The 25,181-nt window shown below is 47.0% G+C and overlaps 1 protein-coding gene across 1 annotated transcript in view; it reads left to right on the forward strand.

Moving 5' to 3' along the window:
- Positions 1-4,330: 4,330 nt before the first annotated feature.
- Positions 4,331-25,181, forward strand: part of RIC8B (RIC8 guanine nucleotide exchange factor B) — a 62,131-nt gene continuing 41,280 nt past the window's right edge. Inside the window, 4 exon segments of the mRNA XM_068278324.1 lie at positions 4,331-4,428; positions 7,251-7,298; positions 11,913-12,521; positions 21,353-21,447. Of these exon segments, the coding sequence (XP_068134425.1) occupies positions 11,937-12,521; positions 21,353-21,447 (680 nt within the window). The 5' untranslated portion in view covers positions 4,331-4,428; positions 7,251-7,298; positions 11,913-11,936.

The following is a 25,181-nucleotide window of genomic DNA, read 5'->3' on the forward strand; positions in this document are numbered from 1 at the left end:
CCCATCAGACAGAAATCTTACCCCCTTCCATGTAGTATGAGAGCCACACCTACACAGTCTATTCTATGGAGCTGCACTCCCCATCAGACAGAAATCTTACCCCCTTCCATGTAGTATGAGAGCCACACCTACACAGTCTATTCTATGGAGCTGCACTCCCCATCAGACAGAAATCTTACCCCCTTCCATGTAGTGTGAGAGCCATACTCTACACAGTCTATTCTATGGAGCTGATCCCCCATCAGACAGAAATCTTACACCCTTCCATGTAGTATGAGAGCCACACCTACACAGTCTATTCTATGGAGCTGCACTCCCCATCAGACAGAAATCTTACCTCCTTCCATGTAGTATGAGAGCCACACCTACACAGTCTATTCTATGGAGCTGCACTCCCCATCAGACAGAAATCTTACCCCCTTCCATGTAGTATGAGAGCCACACCTACACAGTCTATTCTATGGAGCTGCACTCCCCATCAGACAGAAATCTTACCCCCTTCCATGTAGTATGAGAGCCACACCTACACAGTCTATTCTATGGAGCTGCACTCCCCATCAGACAGAGATCTTACCCCCTTCCATGTAGTATGAGAGCCACACCTACACAGTCTATTCTATGGAGCTGCACTCCTCATCAGACAGAAATCTTACCCCCTTCCATGTAGTATGAGAGCCATACTCTACACAGTCTATTCTATGGAGCTGCACTCCCCATCAGACAGAAATCTTACCCCCTTCCATGTAGTATGAGAGCCATACCTACACAGTCTATTCTATGGAGCTGCACTCCCCATCAGACAGAGATCTTACCCCCATCCATGTAGTATGAGAGCCACACCTACACAGTCTATTCTATGGAGCTGAACTCCTCATCAGACAGGAATCTTACCCCCTTCCATGTAGTATGAGAGCCACACCTACACAGTCTATTCTATGGAGCTGCACTCCCCATCAGACAGAAATCTTACCCCCTTCCATGTAGTATGAGAGCCATACCTACACAGTCTATTCTATGGAGCTGCACTCCCCATCAGACAGAGATCTTACCCCCATCCATGTAGTATGAGAGCCACACCTACACAGTCTATTCTATGGAGCTGAACTCCTCATCAGACAGAAATCTTACCCCCTTCCATGTAGTATGAGAGCCACACCTACACAGTCTATTCTATGGAGCTGCACTCCCCATCAGACAGAAATCTTACCCCCTTCCATGTAGTATGAGAGCCATACCTACACAGTCTATTCTATGGAGCTGCACTCCCCATCAGACAGAGATCTTACCCCCATCCATGTAGTATGAGAGCCATACTCTACAGTCTATTCTATGGAGCTGCACTCCCCATCAGACAGAAATCTTACCCCCTTCCATGTAGTATGAGAGCCACACCTACACAGTCTATTCTATGGAGCTGCACTCCCCATCAGACAGAAATCTTACCCCCTTCCATGTAGTATGAGAGCCACACCTACACAGTCTATTCTATGGAGCTGCACTCCCCATCAGACAGAAATCTTACCCCCTTCCATGTAGTATGAGAGCCACACCTACACAGTCTATTCTATGGAGCTGAACTTCCCATCAGACAGAAATCTTTGTAAGATGCTGCACACACAGATGCTGTACAGACACAAAAGATCAGTATCTGCAAAAGATCTGTTCCTGCCAAAAATCCATTCCTGCAAATTGCAATGATATTCTATGAGATTTGCAGATCCTCATACACACATGATTTAACTGACATTCATCTGCAGATTAGATCCACCAGGATGGATTTTCAGATCTGCGGATGATTGCTTGATCTGCAGAAGAATGTCAGTTAAATCATGTGTGTATGATGATCTGCAGATCTCATAGACTATCATTGCAATTTGCAGGAACAGATCTTTTGCAGATACTGATCTTTTGTGTCTGTACAGCATCTGTGTGTGCAGCATCTTACAAAGATTTCTGTCTGATGGGGAGTTCAGCTCCATAGAATAGACTGTGTAGGTGTGGCTCTCATACTACATGGAAGGGGGTAAGATTTCTGTCTGGGGAGTGCAGCTCCATAGAATAGACTGTGTAGAGTATGGCTCTCATACTACATGGAAGGGGGTAAGATTGGTTTGTGATCTTTCATTTTCCAAAGACTATGGTCTGATGTGTGTATGAGCCTTTAGAAAAAGGAATGGAGCTGGGGTTCCAGTTTATATAATAAGTAGCAGTGGAGGGAAAGTCAAAAGCAACAGAGAAAACGAGGACATTTAGCAAAGCCCACGTGAGCTTTTGTATGCTGATGGAGTGTACTGATGTTTGCTGTGTGCTTTGTGTGCCATTGTCTATTGAAGGTGATGACAGGGGACCTGATGGACAGGTATTTACAGCTCCACTAAGAAAACGCTGGCAAAAAGCTTACTGAAATCTCTTACAAAAAGCTAATTAAAAAAAGTGTTAGCGATTTGTAGTGGGTTCCAGGCCTAAAAGGCATTTTCATTGCTGCATAAAATTTACATCAGCTTAAAGAGACTGTAACAAAATTTTGAGCCTTCTTTCTTCTATCCTAGAAGTTCCTATACCTGTTCTAATGTGGTCTGTCTTACTGCAGCCTTTCCTAGTTGCACAGTCTCTGTAATAAATCTTATCATCTTTCCTCTGTCGGCTGAGGCTGGAATGTGCGGAATGTGCAGCACTGCTCGTCATTGGCAGAAGCTTTACACACCCTCTCCAAGCTCTGCATGAGTCACACAGTAAGCTGTTCTCAGCCTATGATACTCTGGTTAGAAGGCAAGCCAGTCTTTTGTTTGTAAACACTGCCTAAAACTGTTCATTACAAGGCAGGATTGCAACAGGGAGTGGCAGAAACAGCACAGAGGGGCCCAGGAGAACATAAGGAATTGAATGGTATGCTTTTTGTTGTAAGAATTTGAGTACAGATTCTCTTTAAAGGATACCACAACTGACATGTGGCATAATGAGATAGACATGGGTATGTACAGTGCCTAGCACACAAATCACTATGCTGTGTTCCTTTTTTTTCTTTCTCTGCCTGAAAGAGGTAAATATTAGGTTTGTAAGTGGCTGACTCAGTCCTGACTCAGACAGGAAGTGACTACAGTGTGACCTTCACTGATAAGAAATTCCAACTATAAAACACTTTCCTAGAAGAAAATGGCTTCTGAGAGCAAGAAAGAGATAAAAAAAGGGGGAAATTCTTATCAGTGAGGGTCACACTGTAGTCACTTCCTGTCTGAGTCAGGACTGAGTCAGCCACTTACATACCTGATATTTACCTCTTTCAGGCAGAGAAAGAAAAAAAGGAACACAGCATAGTTATTTGTGTGCTGGGCACTGTACATACCCATGTCTATCTTATTATGCCACATGTCAGTTGTGGTATCCTTTAAAGCAACTTCTCTAGCATACGGCACAGCTGGAGGATCAGTGAATCAGCTGATCTGTAGAAACACAATCGCCAAGCAAATTGAAAGCCCCGCCCACCCCTACACCTCAGTGCGTCAGAAAGTAACATTACAGAAACTGTTCCGGATGCAAGTTAGAAACTCTGCTACGGGTATGTCTAACCCATACATGTCAAACTCCGGCCCGCGTGTCAAATCCAGCCCTCAGAGCTATTAAATTTGGCCCTCAAATGGTTTCCCCACTTTGCATTATATTTGGCCCACTACAGACCACCAGGGAAGCTATATTGGAGGTGAAGCCCTAGGTCACCAGGGAAGCCATATGGGGGAGGGAGGGGGAAGGCACTAGATACCAGGGAACTGTATAGGGGAGGGAGGGGGTCACTAGATACCAGGGAAATGTATATGGTAAGAAGGTGGCCAGTAGACATTGAGGTTGGCCCGTGACTTGGTCCCAGTGTACAATATCGGCCCACTTTGTGTTTGAGTTTGCCAACCCTGGTCTAACTGGATATTTTTTTTTTTTTGTTTTTTTTCCCTTTTTTAATTGCTGCACAATAATATTGTGAAATTAGGGTAATATGTTTATAGTGGCTGGATAATGTAATGGTTAAAAGGACACTACAGTGAAAAATTATAAACATTTAAAATGTGCACACCTATACAAATAAGTACATTTTTTTTTTTCCAGAGGACAATGAGCCATAAATGACTTTTCTCCTATGTTGCTGTCACTTACAGTAGGTAGTAGAAATCTGACAGAACTGACATGGTTTGGACTAGTCCATCTTTTTATAGGGGGATTTTCAGGGATCTATTTAATTTCAAAAGCACTTAGTGAATGGCAGTTGCTCTGTCCAACTGCCAAAAAACTGTGTAGCGAGCAGGGAAGCTGGCCAGCATCATTGTTTAAATCCTTTTTAGGGAATATCTTTACAAAGAATAAAAGCCTTGCTGAGAATCCCCTGTGAAGAGATGGACTAGTCCAAAACCTGTCGGTTCTGTCAGATTTCTACTACCTACTGTAAGTGACAGCAACATAGGAGAAAAGTAATTTATGGCTCATTTTACTATGGAAAAAGTGTACTTATTTGTATATGTTTGCACATATTATACATTTTTATAAATTTTTAGCTGTAGTGCCCCTTTAAGGGCTCGATCTCTGGCACAGGCGACCAGAGTTGGAATCTCGGCTATGCCTGTTCAGTAAGCCAGCACCTATTCAGTAGGAGACCTTGGGCTGATTCACAAAAGCATGCTAAGTGTCAGCACGCCAGTGAAAAGCCACTTAGCACGTGCAAACTACCTCTTCATAATATGCGCGTAAGAGTTTACGCGCAGCGCTTCGCGTGCAAAATCAGCCCATAATGACTAAAACTAATTGGAGAAATCCTTGAGGTTTGGAAAAATTAAGGGCAAAAGAAGAGTATGGCAGAGGCTACGATGGACAGACGGCATATGTGACGCTATGAACATGCCTATGCAACAGCTGAAAGAAGCTGTAATTGACGCACATGTGGCTTGCAGAAGTACATATGGTCACAAAGAAGTCTGAGTGGACTACACGAATGAGGAGAAAGACACATGCCAGTGCTTGCCTTCAGTAAAAATAAACAAAGCAAATTTGCTAAACTAGTAGCTTGTGGTTTGCACAACACCACCAATCCCCTGTTTGGAATGTTTATTCTTGTAGAATTTTCCATATAACCGCACATGCATTGGGATGGTGCAGGATGATGCACTGGCCTCTGGTTGTTGCGTGCGGTGACGTCCCATCCTCCTCCTGCTGGGACTCTCATCCGGTTGTCACTCTATATAGATAAGTCTCCTGAGGTTTGTTACAAATAGAAGGAAAAGTTTCCAGGTGACAAACGCGAGCTGTCACAAGCGATTTCCCTGAACAGCAACTGTATCCATAAACCCACCTACTGTATCTATACACCCAACTCCACAAAGACTTCATTTACTGTAGGCTTAAAGAGAACCAGAGACTAAGCACCCTCATATATTTTCCCGTATATATCAGTGGGAACATTTGAGAACGCCTACCCTTCTCTGTTTCATTCTTCACTGCTCAGCCTGCTTATCAGCCCTGCTAAAATCCCTGACTGAGCATTCAGTCTGGCTTTGCTCAGGAATCCTTATAGCTGAGTCTGTCTTTTCAAGTCCAAACCTGCCCCCTTCTGGCTCATCTGATTCCTGAGCAAAGCCAGACTGAAAGCTCAGTCAGGGAGTTTATCAGGGCTGATAACAAGTAGGCTGAGCAGTGAAGGATGAAACCGAGAGCAGGGTAGGTGTTTACTGTCATGTTCCCACTGATATATATGATAAAATACATGAGGGTGCTTCGTCTCTGGTTCACTTTAAGGTAGCCATACATCTAGTGATGTATGGCAAATTTGACCAAGAAACAAATCCTCTCTCTGCTTCTGGGATACCATTTCTGCATACACGCATGCCCCACATGGTTTCCTAGTAAGGGCGCCCTCGTGTGAAGTCATACGCGTGCCCTTACTAGGAAACCACGTGGGGCGTGCATTTATGCAGGGACGGAAGCGGAGGCCTGCGGAGAGGTAATCTATACATTTACACGTGGCAGGGGGACATCGTCGGGGGTTTCATCCAATTCTATAATAATTGAATTGGATGGTTGATTGGCTGCCAATAGCCTGATACATGGCCACCTTTATTTCCCCACCCCCTTTCTCCAAATCTATGCCTGAATCATGGACTGCTTGCAGGTATCTAAAGGCTAGTACAAAACTTCAATTTTGAGTAGCCAATTTTACCACCCCCATGTAGTATGAGGCTCAACAGATATTAAATACAAAGATCAGATTGTGCTGGTAAAGTCTCATGCTACATGGAGGTGGTAAAATCGGTCAGTAATTGGCCAATCAACTTTGAAGGTGTGTAACATGCTTTACTCGAGTTGATGCCTTTTTTTATCACTTTATTAAAGTGGATCCAAGATAAACTTTTACTCATTGCATAATTGTGTTCATTTCATACAGTTTATAGGGCAGACAGGAAGTGACTACAGTGTGACCCTCACTGAAATTCCAACTATAAAACTCTTCACTAGCAGGAAATGACTTCTGAGAGCAGGAAAGGGATAAAAAGGGGAATGTCTTATCAGTGAGGGTCACACTGTAGTCACTTCCTGTCTGAGTCAGGACTGAGTCAGCCACTTACATACCTGATATTTAACTCCTTTTAGGCAGAGAAAAGGGGGGGGGAAGAACACCGCATAGTTATTTGTGTACTAAGCACTGTACCTACACATTTCTATCTCTTCATGTCACTTCGGGTATCCTTTAAATGGAAACTGAAGTGAGAGAGATGTGGAGGCTGCCATATTTATTTCCTTTTGAACAATACCAGTTGCCTGACAGCCCTGTTGATCTGCTGTTTCTATTACTTTCAGCCATAGACCCTGAACAAGCACGCTGCAGATCAGAGGTTTTCGGACTGGATTAGCTGCATGCTTGTTTCAGGTGTGTGCTTCAGACACTACTGCAGACAAAGGACTGTCAGGAAACTAGTATTGTTTAAGAGCAAATAAATATGGACATTTTCTTCTCACTTCAGTTTCCCTTTTCACTTGCCTTACATGCAGATATCTTCATGCGAGTCCTCTCTTTTTTTTCTCCCCTTGAGTTTGCATTGATTTGCTGCAAGTTGGCCAATATCCAGCTCCGGAAGCTTCTCTTGCTATAGGAAGTAGCCCCAGACTGTCCTCATGCAAATACTCGCTGTACTGAACTGTGGATTTCATATTTATAGATTTTGTTTTTTTACATTGACTTTCCCACTTTGCTAACTTCTGTGTCTCTCTCCCAACAGAATCGCTCAGAATTTAAGTTTCAAGGGGCAGATGAAGACAAGAGGAAGGCAAGTATGGCCTAATGAACATTATGTGCTGCAGAAAACTTCCATGTATAAAAACCAGGAGTAGCCTGAGGATAGCCGGACCTGGGCGTCCTCCAATCTGCAAAGTCCAGGGGAAAATTGTGTACAAATATTAGACCTGTGAAGATCAAATCCTGTTGGGTTTACTGAAAAAAAAGAGAAGAGGGAGGTGGAGAAAGGTACTCCCCAAACTGTGAAGCATGAGGTCGTGAGTTTGTCTCCCGGGTCAGAAAAAATAACAGGTGTTTCTATGCCAACCTAGTCTGACTCGTTGGGGTGCTCTGGAAGATGAACACCACACATACCTCTTGGTTGAGGGGGGTGTGGCCTTCAAAGCCAAAGCTTCCTACCTTTACCGTTTTGGGAGCGTGGGAAGGAGTTCTAGGTGGTGGTGCTGCTGGTCTGTTGGCCAATGCCCTACATTATTGTACTATGGAAATCATCCATAAACCCAGACAGGTGACTGGAGGGGCAGCAGTCTGTGGAGGAGGTGTTAAGTTGAACTACACTGTCCTTTGGGTCAGCGTTTTGTTAGGTGGAGTTTGTTGGAGTACGTATTGATCGGCCGTATTTACATTTGGGCGCAGGGAGAAGCCGGGTGATGGCATGCCCTGCTCTAAGTAATCTTGGGGAATATAAAAATAAATTCCCCTCCCATTACCTAATTTTTGGTATATTTTGTCTCCACTGATAAGCCTGAGATCTGTGTGCTGAGTTGATAAGATCTGCAGAGGCCAGTTCCTTGTTTACACCAAGCACTTACCGTATGTGTTGTCATACTGTATGCAGCTCTACTCTGCACTCGTGCTCTACGCGACTCTACTCTGCACTCAGCAAAGGTGGCCATACACTTAGTTTCCAGTCAATCTTACAGATTTGATCACTCCAAAAAAAACTGCTAGAAATCAATGCACCCCCCCCCCTCCCTCGAAGTATTCAATGACTGATCCTATATGCCCCCACAGCGCTTTCTCCAATTAGGCAGTGACTCCTGTGTTGGGCAGCATTACCTCCTCCAATCAATTTATTGACACCCCCCCCCCCCCCCCTTGATTAGCCAGCATCCCCCACTCTAGCTAGTGAGTTAGTATTTCTCCCCCCCCCCCACTATGCAGCACCCCCGCGAATGACCATGGAGATTAAAGAGTCAACCTTGTACAGTGTGGACATTTCTCCACATGGGTGCTGCAGTTAGTCACACCCACTGTAATTATGCAGCATCACCTCAGTGCCCCCTCCAGATTGTATGTGACCCCCCCCCCCCCCTCATTAGCTGGCCAAACTTTTTACCTATCCAGGCCAAGGTACACTGATCCAGAGCTCCACCTTAAATCCTTTGATGTCCAGCCGCGGTTCTCGGGACTAACGGTTAACTGGCAGGTAGTGCAGCCGTAGTGTATATCAGTGTGCAGTTGCATTGCCTGATGTATGAACGCCGGAGTACTCTAACTGCACCGGGGTGACGCAGCACCCAGTATGAGAACCCCTGCTTTAGAGCCTTTCCAATCTGCCCTGCGTACCCTCGTTCCACAGCCAGGTCCTCTGCTCCAACATCCTACTTCAACCGCATCGCATCCAGATATAGTTCCCCCTTACGGTCCAGAGCAGTTTTCAAATTTCAGCTCATGTCCCTTTTTTAATCAGCAATAATGTTATCCCTACTCCTCTTGCCCCCCTACAATTTTTGTTTTCTATTCATTTTAATAGAAAAAAATACACATTTCAGTTTTAGCACTTTTTATTTTTAAACTGGGATTGATAAAAACATTGTTTGGCTATTTCTGTTTATCACAAAACTTAAATTGCGTTCATGTCACGATTTATGGTGAAGATATTTGATCCTGAAATGCTACTGTGTGTATTTTCACTTTAATTTTTACCATTAAAAATACTTTTCTGTTCTCTGTTCAATACTTATTGGTTCAGGGAACATATATTCCCTTTCACCAGTTAGTGCCGCAGCAGGCAGTGCTGGAGGTTTTGCTCAGGAGCAATGCCCAACTGTGCACAGCTGTGCTTCAGCTACATGACCTGTATCTATGGTCTCATGGCTTAGACAAAGTCACAGAGGGCGTAGATCTACTGTAGCGGTGGAAAAAGTGGGTCATGTTGGGCCTCTGAGTATTTCCGAAGATGTACTGTGCTGACTTGCGTGGTTTAGAGCCACTTGTCGTCAGAAGTACTCGCAGACCTAATGAGGTAGCCGGTGGCAAGTTTTTAAACTGAGCTATAGTTGTGTGTGTGTGTGTGTGTTTTTTTTTTTTTTTTTTTTTTTTTTTTTTATTCCATTCCCCCCCCCCCCCCCCCCCAACTGAAAAAATACACCTATATTTCCAAGTAAAATATTGTTGCCATACATCATACTATGGATATAATTTAAACGTATTAAAGCGGAATATAACCCTGCATTTCAACTTTGCTCTAAAACAGTGGTGCTCAACCTTTTTTGGCCCGAGGGCCGAACTTCGAGGGCTGGAACACGTGCATACAAAATTTCGATGTAAAACTTTTAAAGAGAACCCGAGGTGGGATTTAATTATGTTACTGGGGAACAGAGGCTGGTTGTGCACACTAAGACCAGCCTCCGTTGCCCCATGGTGTGCCTCCATGTCCCCCCTGCGCACCGCTATAACCCCGCAGTGCTGGCGACACGCAGCGTGTCGCCAGCACAATGTTTACCTAAGCGCTGTCTGTCGGCGCCGCTCCTCCGCATCGGCGCTACCCGCCCGTGTCCCTTCCCTCCCGCTGATGGGAGGGAAGTGACGCGGGCGGGTAGCGCCGATGCGGGGGAGGGGCGCTGACTGCGCATAGGTAAGCATTGTGCTGGCGACGCGCTGCGTGTCGCCAGCACTGCGGGGGCTATAGCGGCGAGCAGGGGGGACATGGAGGCACACCATGGGGCAACGGAGGCTGGTCTTAGTGTGCACAACCAGCCTCTGTGCCCCACTAACATAATTAAATCCCACCTCGGGTTCTCTTTTTAACGTTTTTCTAGTAACAGCTAACATGGTGTTGGAAATGGAAAGAAAACGACAATATAAGAATTGTTGTACTCACCATTTAATGCACATTTTCTTAATGAGAAGTTTACGGCTGTCTTTCAGAAACCAATTTCTGGATATTTGGCTCCAAATTTGTAACATTTATTCTTAATACAGAATGAAGATGATCATCTGTGATGCGAGAACGTGAGCCAGTTTTTGCCCTTTTCATCACTGAGAAAGTTTTGCTCACAGACATAAGTGCTGGCAAAAGTTGTGACCATGTGCATCTGTGCAGAGGCAGATTAATGCAGCAATGGTATCAGAGTCCAGTACGGTACCTGGGTGTATGCAGTAATGAGCACGTGGCCTGTAGTGTGCTGGCTGAGGAGGCTGTCAGCTCTGTGTGGGGCTAAGGGGGCTGTCACAGCGTGTGCCCCGGTGTCTGACTGCGGAGGAGGAGAGGATCGGGTGGTATTGCGTCCCGCGCATACACCAGCGTGTGCTCCGTATTCAGCCCCGGGTAGCGCTGGGATAGTTAGAAAGCCTCGCTCATTGGTTACTGCAGGAACCTTCCTCCAATAGGAATTAGGCTGATTCCTATTGGAGGAAGGTTCCTGCAGTAACCAATGAACGAGGCTTTCTAACTATCCCAGCGCTACCCGGGGCTGAATACGGAGCACACGCTGGTGTATGCGCGGGACGCAATACCTGCCGATACTACGCAATACCACCCGATCTTCTCCCCCTCCTCAGGACACCGCGGGCAGACACCGCGCGGGCCACAGAAACTGGCTTTGCGGGCCACAAATGGCCCACGGGCCGTAGGTTGGGCACGCCTGCTCTAATACATTATTTACAGCATATTATATGCAACCAGCATCTTTTTTTTTTTTTTTTTTTTTTTTTTTTTTTTTTTTTACTAGACCAGCATTGGAAGGGTTAAACACAGAGGTTTAAAGTTCAGTGGAGAGATATGCAGAAGTTCAGATTGTTACATTCTATTTAGTTAAATGTATCTATTGAGAAATGTTACACACTCTTTGGCTGTCCTCCAGCTCCTTCTCAGTCAGAGAGTGAGTCACATTCAACACTTGGATACATTTTGTTTACATAAATGTATCTATGTCAGCTTCCGATGCATCTGCAGAAATCTCCAGGAACTTTAAAGCTCTGTGTAACTCTTCCAATGCTGGTCTAGTAAAAAAAAATAAAATGCTGGTTGCATATAATATACTGTAAATCATGTTTTAGAGCAAAGTTGAAATGCAGGGTTATATTCCGCTTTAACAGACAACTGGGCAAATAAAATGTGTGGGTTTTATCCAAAGTAGCACATTTTATTTACATACTACAATGCATTTATTTTTATTCTTGTTAAAATGCGTATAAAATAATTCTAGACTAGTACCACTCAAAGCCTAATGGGGAAAAAAAAAGGATAATTTCAGTGTGATTAGTGATAAAGTTATTGGCGAATGGGAGCACTGAAAGGTGAAATTTGCTCTGGTCCATAAGGGAAACACAACCTGTAGTAGTCAAGTGGTTAATCTGAGCAAGTGTTTTCTAGTCCTGCAGCATGAACCTGGTTTTTATGTATTTCCTTGTCTTGCAGAAACTGTGTGAGGTCATCTTTGAGATGCTGGAGAAAGGAACCAACACCTCCTGCCAGGTGAACTGCTTGGAGACCCTCCGGATCCTCTCCAGAGACAAAAAGGTTTTGGGACCGGTGACCACCAAGAAGAACATGCAGACCCTGGCGAAACTGGCCAAGCTGGACCCCGACCTGAACAGCCTAGGAGACCCCGCGGACGTCCCTGTCGTCGTGGAGGCCCTGAAATGTTTGTGTAACATTGTGTTCAACAGCACGCAGGCGCAGAAGATCAGCATGGAGGTAAACATGGCCGCCGGGCTGTGCCGCCTGCTGGAGAAGTGCACAGACGGTCCCGCGCTCAATGACATTCGCTGCTTTAACCTGCGGCTGCTCTTCCTGCTGACCATGCTGCACACTAACATCCGAACGCAGGTGAGGCAGGAGCTGCGCGGGCTGCCCCTGCTGACCACCGCGCTGGAGAACGTTCTGGATATACATTGGGTGGGGGAATACCAGACCGATACAAAGTCCGGCCAATCTCTGTTACCTCTGCCGGTGACGGACTGCGCCACCGAAGCCTTAAAGGCGCTCTTCAACATGGCGGTAGACTGCGACAACGTCCACAGTGAGGTACAGTGTCTAGTATATAGCTGGATGGGTTACTGCCTTTTTAAACTAATTCTGTGGTTTACGAGCTATACATTGCAAGGATTAAAGTGAACCGAGCACCATTTTTAGCACCCAGGGTATCTTAATAGCACATTAAACATGCATGCCAACAATGTGGCTCATTTAAAAAAAATCTATTTTACCTCTTTTTTTTTTTTTTATTTATTTTTTTTTTTTTTACAGTTAAAAGTTTTTTTAGCGGCCTTCCTGACCGCAGAAATGTCAGGCAGATAAGGACTGCTGTAATTTTTATTTTATTGCACACATTAGCAGAGAGCAAAGAAAAAAGCTTTACTCAGCAGGTGAGGTAGAACTGAGAACTGGAGAGAAAAGTGGTGCTAGTTTCCCTTTAACTTGGCATGAAGTTGACCTGTCTGAGAACTGTCCTCCTGGGTGGGCTGAACGTCTCAATGCCTGCCAGGAGATGTAGGCAAAAGACTGGTTACAAGGCTTCCAAGATTATTCTGCTGTTACAAAATGATCAGGTTGGTGTCACACAAGTGTACTGAAGTTACCGGTTTGACAATCTGTCTTGCCAACACTTCCTGCACAGACACTTTGGGCCATATGCAATTCACTTTTTCACCTGTTTTCTCCTAGATGACATTTTCATGACTTGGATTTAAAATGTCCCGAAGTGACATGAAATAGACATGTGTATGTACAGTGCCTAGCGCACAAATAACTAGGCTGTGGTGTGCCTTTTTTTTTTTTTTGTTGTTGTTTTTGTTTTTGTTTTTTTTTTTGTTTTGTTCCCTCTGCCTGAAAGGGTTAAATATCAGGTATGCAAGTGGCTGACTCAGTCGTTACTACAGTGTGACCCTCACTGATAAGAAATTCCCCTTTTTACCTCTGTCCTGCTCTCAGAAGCCATTTTCTGCTAGGTTATAGTTGGAATTTCTTATCAGTGAGGGTCACACTTCGGGTATCCTTTAAAGTGGGGGTCCCCAACCACCAGTCCGCGGCCCACTGCTGGTCCGTGGGGTGTTTGCAGTTGGGCTGCGGGTCTAGCCTCTTGCCCCCACAATTGTCCTTGATTTGTTTATGAAGAAACGGCTGTTTCTTATCTATTGATTCCTGATTGAGTACTCTACATGTGGCCATACATCAGGGGACTTGGCGGCCGATCGACCATCCATTTCGATTATTATAATCGAATTGGGTGTAAATCGGTGCCGCCAAGCGTATGCCCGACCAACCAAAGTGACCGATTTCTGGATAGAAATTGGTTGCATTGTTGATGGCGTATGCTGCAAGATGTTGGACCAAAGTTAGTCGAACAGGCGTGTAATTTCCCGACAATCTACAAAACCATCTGCCGCTGTACCCCCCCCCCCCCCCCCCCCCCCCCCTAATGTCAATGTGTCCCAGCCCCCTGTAAAGTATAAATTACCTGTCCGCGGCCTCAGCTTGCCCCCACTGCTCCGGGCGCACTCGCCTCTTCCGCATACACTTCCCAGGGCCGATTACTAGTTGGCTGCCAGATCTCTCTCTGTTCAGATTCAGTTAGAGAGACTTGTCTCTTGGTCGAATCTGCCCATCATCGCCAGATGTATGGCTACCATTTTTTTTTTTTTTTTTTTTTTTTTCTCCCCTTGCTTGCTGGTGATTTTAACATGACTGCCTGTTAAAGTAAATTTGGACTTGCTTCAGAGTCTCTTAATCAGTATAATCCCTGCTAAAACGCAGCTATCCTGTGGCAAAACGAGGGGTCTTTACCCCCCAAATTCCCCCCCCCCCCTGCAAAATCCACGACTTTCTTGGTCGTGGATTTCACTCTTCATGGAGGCAGAGCTATGAGCTGCAGCTCTGCCTCCATGCACGTCAATCTGCCAGCGGATCTCCGCCTCTCCCCGCCCCTCTCTGTGAAGGAAGATTGAGAGGGGCGGGGATTGACGCGCTGAGAGGCAGAGCTACAGGGCTTGGCCTCTTCAGGAAGTGCTCCCCCGAGCTTACAGAGGGGATTTGGGGGATAAAGACCCCTTGTTTTGCCACGGGATAGCTGCGTTTTTAGCAGGGATTATACTGATTAACATGACTGCCTGGTAAAGTAAATTTAGACTTGCTTCAGAGTCTCTTTAAAGGTGATATCTTACAACTTGTCATAAAATGCCCAAGGAGAAAACTCAGGAGAAAAAGTTACCGTATTTTTCGGACCATAAGACTCACCTAGGTTTAGAGGATAAAAAGGGAAAAAAAATACTAAACCTTGTGCATCCGTGGTGCAGGAGCATCTTGTATATTCCCCCCCCCCCCCCCAATAATTATGTACCTCTTCTATTCCCCCCCCCCCCCAGAACATTTTGTGTCCCCTGTGTCTTCCTGTCATTCTGTGTCCTTACTGTGTCATGCCAATGGTGTGTGTGTGTGTGTGTCACAGGCCATGTAATGAAGCTGGACATATGGGGTCCCCATACACAGTGACATAACATGCTGCATACTGTATAACACAATAATGGAACAAAACATTAAGGACACATTGCAGTGACTGTGTATACACATCACATGCAGAGCGATACATGTGATATCTGTAGTACAGCATTGATACATAAGCCCGCAGTAATTGTGGACATCCCACCCATGTAGAACCTGCTGTCTGGCCGTGGAAATCACTCTTCGCTCCAAACTCAATTGACTAAGGACCAAAAGCGCCGTCACGTGGGGGGGGGGGGGGGGAGAGACCCAAGGCTCGTCAATGCATCCAATTCCTGAGTACTGTGATTAGCCGCCATTGACTAGCCTTGGTCCCGCCCGCGTAACAGCGCTTTCAATCAATGAAAGGGCAGCAGCGGGTACATTTAAATCAGTGTGCAGGAGAGGGGAACGTTCCTACTATTGGCGCAATACTACCGATTAGGAATCCTTGCAGGAATCTAATTGATCTATTCACCTGCGGCAACAATGGTGCTCTGTGAACTTGGAAGCCCAATAGCCCCCGGCGGCTATCGGGCACATGAAGTGGCCGGACATGGCGAAGAGACGCTCGTTGCCCAGAGGATGGCGGCGGTAAGACCGGCCACAGACCGCTGCAGCGCTGTCATCAGTCAGCTAATCACCTGGCAAGGCCCGCCCCCTGCCCAGCACCTCCTCCAATTGTTTGGAGCCAAGAGTGATTGGCACGGCCAGGCAGCAGGTTCTACATGGGTGGGATGTCCACAATTACTGCGTACTTATCCAGTCCAACTATTTGTGCTGATCCGAAAAGTAGTATTCGGACAATAAGACGCAGGGACTTTTTCTCCCCACTTTTTGGGGAGAAAAAGTGTCTTGTGGTCCAAAAAATATGGTAATTGCATATGGGCCCTGGATCCTAATGGAGGTCAACGGATCCCAAGTTTGGGGAGGCTGTGACCATTCCGGATGGGGACAGAGGGTCACTGATGAAAAACTGATGCCTTTTTGAAAACTCTTTTGCCACGGATCAGTTTTTCATCCATTCAGTGTGAACCTGGCCTAATGCCTTCACCATCTCTGTGCACAAAACTGCCCCTGTTGGGAGTGCTGGCAAAAATCCTTGAGCTCTCAATGATTGATGGGTTTTGAACACAAGTAGTATTCAGAACTGTAAAGTGACTGTGTAGAATTTGCTGTATCCATGTTAAATTATCTCCACCTCATGCTCGGCTGGGTATGAACCTTCAGGGTGGCTCAGGCTACTTACATCAACCATACTGATGCCTAGGAGGCTCTCTGGAACACCTGTGGGTTTCTGGCATGCCTGCTGGCAACCTCCTTCCAGCTGTAAATGGCACTATCGGTTGGCTCATGGGTTACATACTGTAAGGCTCAGTTCACACTCAGTTGTTGTGTGGTGTGTTTTTTTTTTTTTTTTTTTTTTTTTTTTTTTTTTTTTGGCCCCGGATCCGGTTTTTGAGTGTGAACGGAGAGTCCAGATTTGCCAGGACTTCACGGACCCCGGATACACGGAGGGGTAGTGGAAGGCGATACAAAATGGATCTCCCTCTTCAGGAAACTTTGCCTACCAAAACATATATTGCAGGTGCTGGAGGGGGCAGCGTGCACATCGGTGGGGAGGGGTCGGATGCACCCCTCCCTCACCTGGGTCTCCCCTTCCGCGCTCCCCCTCCAGCTAGTTTTAACTCTGTACCTCAGTGGGCGGCATTGCAGGTGGTGGGCGGTGGAACAAGGGAGTGAGTTCGTTGCTCGCCGCAAGCTTTGTATTTAACAAATTGGGGTGGGGGGGGAGAGACCCAAGCAAGGGAGGTGGGGTCATGGCACTGGAAAGGTCTTGGCTGAGGAGCATGGGTGAAGCCTCTGGGTAACAGGTTAAGCAAACCTCCATAGGTTTGCTTAAAGCGGAACTGTAAATGGTTTTTTTTTTAAAGTGTTTCATTTACCTGGGGCTTCTGCACCCGGCTAAAAGGGCCTGGAGAGAACACTGCCGGAAGCAGTTAAAGCGGAACTGTAAATAGTTTTTTTAAACCATGTTTAACTTGGGGCTTCTGCAAGCCCCCAGCAGCCGTCCTGTCCCGCGCCGGTCCTGCCCAGCCTCTGTTCTCCCGCCGCTAGCTGCTTTTGGTTTCACCGCTGGGCCACTGCGCCTGCACGGCTCTGGCCACACGTATCCTTTCTTCGCGTCTCCTGCTATTGCAGAGGGGAACGTAAAGAAAAGATAAGCTTGGCCAGAGCCGCGCTGGCATCGACTTAAAAGTCTAGGAACGGCGGCGGGAGAACAGAGGCTCGGGCAGGTCTGGCGTGGGACAGGGTGGCTGCTGGGGGCTTGCACAAGCCCCAGGTAAGTTAAACACTGTTTAAAAACTATTTACAGTTCCGCTTTAACTGGTTCCGGCAGTGTTCTCTCCAGGCCCTTTTAGCCAGGTGCGCTACCCGGCTAGTTTTGGTGAGCACCTGGCTGTTATCAGCTCACCTCCTCTTATGCTGTAAGCAGAGTTGCACAGAAAAGAGCCAGCCCTGCATGCTCTCACCGCACCCCACCCGGCTACTTTGACATGCCAACCAGCTGCAGAGAAAAATCTGGGGAGAACACTGGGTAGCCGACCTTGGTAATTGAAATCTATGCCCTGTTTGAGACCGGTTATGCCTGCCAGGGCGTAGATTTAAAAGGACTCTAACAAAAATTTCAGCCTTATTTCTTCTATCCTAGAAGTTCCTATACCTGTTCTAATGTGGTCTGTCTTACTGCAGCCTTTCCTAGTTGCACAGTGGCTGTATTATCTCTGTTATCTAATCTTCTTTCCTTTGTCGGCTCAGGCAGGAATGGTGGTGCTCTGCTGTGATAGGATAGAAGCTGTACACACCCTCTCCAAGCCCCCTGCAGGCTCTGTATGAGTCAGACTGAGCTTCTCTGAGCCTGTCGCATGCTGTTAGCAGCCATGGTTTTTGTTTGTAAACACTGCCTAATTTGGCAATTACAAGCCAGGATTGCAGCAGGGAGTGGCAGACAGGACAGAGGGGCCCAGGAGAACATAATGAATAGAATGGTATGCTTTTTTATTGTAAGCATTTTAGAGTACAGATTCTCTTTAAACTGCCGCACGCTCCCCCATTTGTGCCGCTCTCCTCACACTGTAGCCCACTTGCTCTGCTGTCGCTATGACAGCAGAGCTCCATGGGGCAGTCAGGAGCCAATTTCATTGGCTCCTAACCAGCTCACAGAGCTCTGCTGTCAGACGGGAGAGTGGCCCGAATGCCAAGGGAGACTGGTCTGAACGGCGGGATGCCTGGTCCTTGAAAGGCCAGAAACTGCTAGTCCAGAAGCTGTTAAATGACTGCATGTGTGTTGAATAACCTCACCAATACTGATGTTCATTTTAATAAAACGCACAGAAATGGGGAATCAAAAGGGGAAGGCCATGCCCTTGTGAACAATCTAGTGGGTAGTGGTGTGGAGACACTAATGGGAGGTCCCTGCACCTTATGCGCTTACACTCTGGAGGGTTGGAGGCACTAGGGGAGTAGAGAAAGGGGTTAGCAGATGAGGCAGCGAGCTTTAAATTCTAGCTATAGCAAATTTATGAGCTTGTTTGAAAAAGTGTGTCTTGAGGGTTCTTTGAAGGTTTTCAGTCTCTGGAATGCTCTACCACAGCCTATCCGTTAAGCTCAAAGAGGGTCTCTTGGGAGAAACTAAGGTTCCAGGTTTGGGGATATCACCTGGAAATTAGTGAGGAAATGTATGCAGGGGATATCCTGTGTAGAGCGTTGTATTCTAGTGTTAGGAGTTTGAATTGGATCCTTTTTATTGATTTGGTGGCCAATGGACAGAGAGGGGTGGTATCAGAGGAGCTGGCGGAGAGGTGGGTAAAACGCAGCAGAATTCAGTATGGACTGAAGAGGTGCCAGTCTATATATATATATATAATTTTTTTTTTTTTTTTTTTTTTTTTTTTTTTTTGTAGGCCACAGAGTAGTAATCAAGAGGAGACTTGATTGGAGAATGTACCTACAGTATAGTCTTATTTATAGTAAACTCCATGGAACCAGGGAAAGTGGCCTACTATATCAGTTGTCCTGTAAATGGCCCAGCATGCCCTGGTACATTCTCTGCTGTACAGGAGCAGCTCTGTCCTCCCATTGGTGGTACAGTACAAGCACTTGTCCTAGAAATATCCCAGCATGCCCTGGTACACTCTCTGCTGCACAGGAGCAGCTCTGTCCTCCCATTGGAGGTACAGTACAAGCACTTGTCCTAGAAATATCCCAGCATGCCCTGGTACACTCTCTACTGCACAGGAGCAGCTCTGTCCTCCCATTGTAGGTACAGTACAAGCACTTGTCCTAGAAATATCCCAGCATGCCCTGGTACATTCTCTGCTGCACAGGAGCAGCTCTGTCCTCCAATTGGAGGTACAGTACAAGCACTTGTCCTAGAAATGGCCCAACATGCCCTGGTACATTCCCTGCTGCACAGGAGCAGCTCTGTCCTCCCATTGGAGGTACAGTACAAGCACTTGTCCTAGAAATATCCCAGCATGCCCTGGTACATTCTCTGCTGCACAGGGGCAGCTCTGTCCTCCCATTGGAGGTACAGTACAAGCACTTGTCCTAGAAATATCCCAGCATGCCCTGGTACATTCTCTGCTGCACAGGAGCAGCTCTGACCTCCTATTGGAGGCACAGTACAAGCACTTGTCCTAGAAATATCCCAGCATGCCCTGGTGCATTCTCTGCTGCACAGGAGCAGCTCTGTCCTCCCATTGGAGGTACAGTACAAGCACTTGTCCTAGAAATGGCCCAGCATGCCCTGGTACATTCTCTGCTGCACAGGAGCAGCTCTGCCCTCCCATTGGTGGTACAGTACAAGCACTTGTCCTAGAAATATCCCAGCATGCCCTGGTACATTCTCAGCTGCACAGTAGCAGCTCTGTCCTCCCATTGGAGGCACAGTACAAGCACTTAGTGCATTCTCTGCTGCACAGGAGCAGCTCTGTCCTCCCATTGGAGGTACAGTACAAGCACTTGTCCTAGAAATGGCTCAGCATGACCTGGTACATTCTCTGCTGCTCAGGAGCAGCTCTGTCCTCCCATTGGAGGTACAGTACAAGCACTTGTCCTAGAAATGGCCCAGCATGCCCTGGTGCATTCCCTGCTGCACAGTAGCAGCTCTGTCCTCCCATTGGAGGCACAGTACAAGCACTTAGTGCATTCCCTGCTGCACAGGAGCAGCTCTGCCCTCCCATTGGTGGTACAGTACAAGCACGTGTCCTAGAATTGGCCCAGCATGCCCTGGTGCATTCCCTGCTGCACAGGAGCAGCTCTGCCCTCCCATTGGTGGTACAGTACAAGCACTTGTCCTAGAAATATCCCAGCATGCCCTGGTACATTCTCAGCTGCACAGTAGCAGCTCTGTCATCCCATTGGAGGCACAGTACAAGCACTTAGTGCATTCCCTGCTGCACAGGAGCAGCTCTGCCCTCCCATTGGTGGTACAGTACAAGCACTTGTCCTAGAATTGGCCCAGCATGCCCTGGTGCATTCCCTGCTGCACAGGACCAGCTCTGCCCTCCCATTGGTGGTACAGTACAAGCACTTGCAGCTTTGGACTACAAGGTAAGTATATCTTAGGGCTGCATAGCCAGGCTGGACAAATTACTGGTACAGTATCCAGGGCTCCTTAAAAATTACAGCTGTTACTGACTAGAGGCATCCACTTGCTTCCTGTGAGTGGCTCCGATACCTCCGTGGGCGGGACTTGTGGCGCCAGCCTAAAGAGAGCTGCTGTTATGGGTTTCACACCGACATGTGACGCATGCACTGCCCACCGACATGTGACGCATGCACCGCCCACTGTCCCAAAAAACATGTTTACTATAATAGAAGTTTTATTATATCAGATTACTATACCAGGTGTTTCTTGATTATTTATTATGTATTTATATAGCGCCGACATCTTACGCAGCGCTGTACAATATGTGTGTATGTCTTGTCACTAACTGTCCCTCATAGGAGCTCACAATCTAATCCCTACTATTATCATAGGTCTATGCATGAATTATGTAGTGTAGTCTAGGGCCAATTTAGTGGTGAGCCAATTAACTTATCTGTATGTTTTTAGGATGTGGGAGGAAACCCACGCAGACACGGGGAGAGCATACAAACTCCTTGCAGATGTTGACCTGGCTGGGATTTTAACCGGGGACCCAGCGCTGCAAGGGTGCTAACCACTATGCTACCGTGCTGCCCCATAGACTTTTATAATGAAGATTGTCCAGGACCTGGCTCAGTATTTTAATATACCTGAGTTTATTATAACGAGATTTTGTATTTATAAGTGTGTGTGTGTGTGTAATTTTCTTTTATACTTTTTCCTATAGGCTGATGCACGCCAGTTCCGGCACCTCGCTGCAATCCTGCGATCTGTATTGCTATCCCGGTCCCTGTCTGATGCTAAAACAGAGGAGCTGCACAGGTGAGCTGCTGCGGGGTAGGTGGGTGAGGGAGGGTTTTCACATGCCTAATTTTCAGTAGTAGAGGCTTCCGTCGTCTTCTGCGTCAGGTGACTGCAAGACGCGTCATGTGACAAGTCACATGACGCGCTGTGTAGTCACAGCGGAAGAAGAGGAAGCCTCTACCGCCGGCTACTACTGAAAATTGGGTATGTATTTGCTGAGTGAAAAGTGATCCGCTCAATCATTGATAAGATCTGTTTTCACTATGGTGAACCGGGCCACGTACTGAGCCATCCGGATCCGGTGAAGCAGAGACCGGATCTGCTCACCGGATCCTTTTTATCACAGAACGAATTGTTTAAATCCATCTTTAGTTCTGCTTTTAAATCAAACTGTTTCACTTACCTGGGGCTTCTGCAAGCCCCCAGCAGCCATCCGGTCCTGCCTGAGCCTCCGTTCTCCCGCCGCCGCTTCGCTAAATTTCTCTACTTGTAAGTCGAGGCCGGCGCAGCCCTGCCACGCGTATCGTTTCTACGCTTTCCCCACTGCAATAGAGCTATTGCAGACTAAAACACGAAGAAAGGATACGCGTGGCCAGAGCCACGAAGTGGCCCAGCGGTGAAACCGAAATTAGCTGGCGGCGGGAGAACGGAGGCTCGTGGAGGGACCGGCGCAGGAAGGGATGGCTGCTGGGGGCTTGGGGAAGCCCCAGGTAAGTGAAACTTTGATTTAAAAAATAAAAAAAAAATTAAAAATCTTCAGTTCCGCTTTTTTAAGGGTGTGAAAATGGCCTAAAAAAGAAAAAATTCCCTGGCAGTGTGGGAATCCTGGCTTTATCATGTGAACTCCTGTGTGATTTTAACGAAAATCATCTGTAACAAAAAAAAAGCCCCTATGTACATACCTCGGAAGGGACAAGAGATCCTAATGAGTCTTTCCCCCCCTCCCCTGTCCTCCAAAGCCTCCTAGATCCAGAGCTAGCTGCCCCCTAACACTGGCAAGGTACTACAGTTCCTCTTGCACCATACAGTTAATATATATCGCCGCCTCTCCCCGCCCCTCTCAAGTCTTCCTTCACAGAGGGGAGGCGGAGATCTGCGGCTGATTGACGCGTAAGGAGGCAGAGCTGCTGCTCAAAGCTCTGCCTCCATAAGCAGCAAAATCCATGACCAAGAAAGTCGTGGATTTTGTACAGGGGATTTGGGGGGGTAAAACCTCCTCGTTCTGCCGCGGGATGGCAGCATTTCAACTGGGGCAAAACATGCCTAACATAAATAAAGGTAAAAAGCCGTTCTTTTAAAAGTAGCTTCACCTTTAGCTCTTTAACCACTTCGTCCACAGGTCAGTAGATATACGTCCTCTGGGACTTCATCTAAGCCACAGGTCAGTAGATATACGTCTTGTAGCAGAAGCAGTGCTGTGCAGGATTGGGCTTGCTCCTGTGCACATTTCTGGCACCATCTGATGCAGCACTAATTGGTGAATGGGAATATAAGTTTCCTGAGCTAATGAGATTGATTTTTACTATGAAAAATACTTGTATTTTCTCATTTCATAGTGAAAAACACACTCTGTAGCATTATTTCAGAATCAAATATCTTCACCATAAATTGTGACAGGAACATAATCTAAGTTTTGTGATAAGCAGTAAGAATTGCCAAACAAAATGTGTGTTTTTTATCTACAGTAGCACTTTTTATTTTTAAACTGGAATTGGTAAAACTGAAAAATACATGTTTTTTCTATTTTTTTTCTTTGTTTTCCCATTAAAATTCATAGAAAACAAAATAGTTTGAGGGAAAAAATGGCATACAATGAAAGCCTAGTTTGTCTTGAAAAAAACAATATATATATTTCATTTCTGTGTCATAAGTAGGGATAAAGTTATTTCTGATTTAAATAGGGACATAGCTAAACTGTCAAAACTGCTCTGGTCAATAAGTACAAAACAAGGTCTGGATGCGAAGTGGTTAAAGGGGTTCTGTGGAGTGTGTTAAAAAAAAACAAAAAACAAAAAAAAAAAAAAACCCTACCTGGGCCTTCTATCGGCCCCCTGTAGCTGTCATGTCTCGCACTGTCCTTCGATCATCCATTTCCCCCGCTGGCAGCAGGGAACGGCAGATCATAGGACGGCGCGGAACATGACAGCTACAGGGGGCCGATAGAAGGCCCAGGTAAGTGGGTGTTTTTTTTTTTTTTTTTTTTTTTTTTTTTAAACTCTCCGCAGAACCCTTTTAAGGTTGCTCCCTTTCAGTTTGTTGTTTATCTGAGCTGCATTCTTCTATACATGCCACTTTGTCATTCATCCTGGCAGTGGCCCAGGCTGACGTCTGTCTTTGCTCTGAACGTCACGCTCTGGTTCGGTGAAATCCCTCAGCGGTTTCCTCTTATGCAAATCCTTTTGAATTTTACTGATCCAAAACAGTCTTTACGTCAGCGTGTGGAGATTATGAACTTGAAATGAAAACAAGATGTACCACGTGAAAAGTGCTCCTCCCAGTGATCTGGTGACACTCACAGGCAATACAGAGCTATCTCTGTTCAGAATGATGTCACATGGCTGTCTCTGGACACTGTCAGCCAGAAATAACTGGTTTAGTCTGAGAGGGAAGGTTCACATTGCAAGCGCATTTCGGTGATCGCTCTGTGTACATGGTGCAGTGGGCAGCACGGTGGCGTAGTGGATAGTGCTCTTTGTACGTGGTACAGTGGGCAGCACGGTGGCGTAGTGGATAGTGCTCTTTGTACGTGGTACAGTGGGCAGCACGGTGGCGTAGTGGATAGCGCTCGGTGTACATGGTGCAGTGGGCAGCACGGTGGCGTAGTGGATAGTGCTCTTTGTACGTGGTACAGTGGGCAGCACGGTGGCGTAGTGGATAGTGCTCTTTGTACGTGGTACAGTGGGCAGCACGGTGGCGTAGTGGATAGCGCTCTGTGTACATGGTGCAGTGGGCAGCACGGTGGCGTAGTGGATAGCGCGCTCTGTGTACATGGTGCAGTGGGCAGCACGGTGGCGTAGTGGATAGCGCTCTGTACATGGTGCAGTGGGCAGCACGGTGGCGTAGTGGGTAGCGCTCTGTGTACATGGTGCAGTGGGCAGCATGGTGGCGTAGTGGGTAGCGTTCTGTGTACATGGTGCAGTGGGCAGCACGGTGGCGTAGTGGATAGCGTTCTGTGTACATGGTGCAGTGGGCAGCACGGTGGCGTAGTGGATAGCGCTCTCTGTGCATGGTGCAGTGGGCAGCACGGTGGCGTAGTGGATAGCGCTCTGTACATGGTGCAGTGGGCAGCACGGTGGCGTAGTGGATAGCGTTCTGTGTACATGGTGCAGTGGGCAGCACGGTGGCGTAGTGGATAGCGCTCTGTACATGGTGCAGTGGGCAGCACGGTGGCGTAGTGGATAGCGCTCTGTACATGGTGCAGTGGGCAGCACGGTGGCGTAGTGGATAGCGCTCTGTGTACATGGTGCAGTGGGCAGCACGGTGGTGTAGTGGATAGCGTTCTGTGTACATGGTGCAGTGGGCAGCACGGTGGTGTAGTGGATAGCGCTCTGTGTACATGGTGCAGTGGGCAGCACGGTGGCGTAGTGGATAGCGCTCTGTGTACATGGTGCAGTGGGCAGCACGGTGGCGTAGTGGATAGCGCTCTGTGTACATGGTGCAGTGGGCAGCACGGTGGCGTAGTGGATAGCGCTCTGTGTACATGGTGCAGTGGGCAGCACGGTGGCGTAGTGGATAGCGCTCGGTGTACATGG

The sequence above is a fragment of the Hyperolius riggenbachi genome, chromosome 3 (assembly GCF_040937935.1).
Source record: "Hyperolius riggenbachi isolate aHypRig1 chromosome 3, aHypRig1.pri, whole genome shotgun sequence".
Taxonomy (NCBI): Eukaryota; Metazoa; Chordata; class Amphibia; order Anura; family Hyperoliidae; genus Hyperolius; species Hyperolius riggenbachi.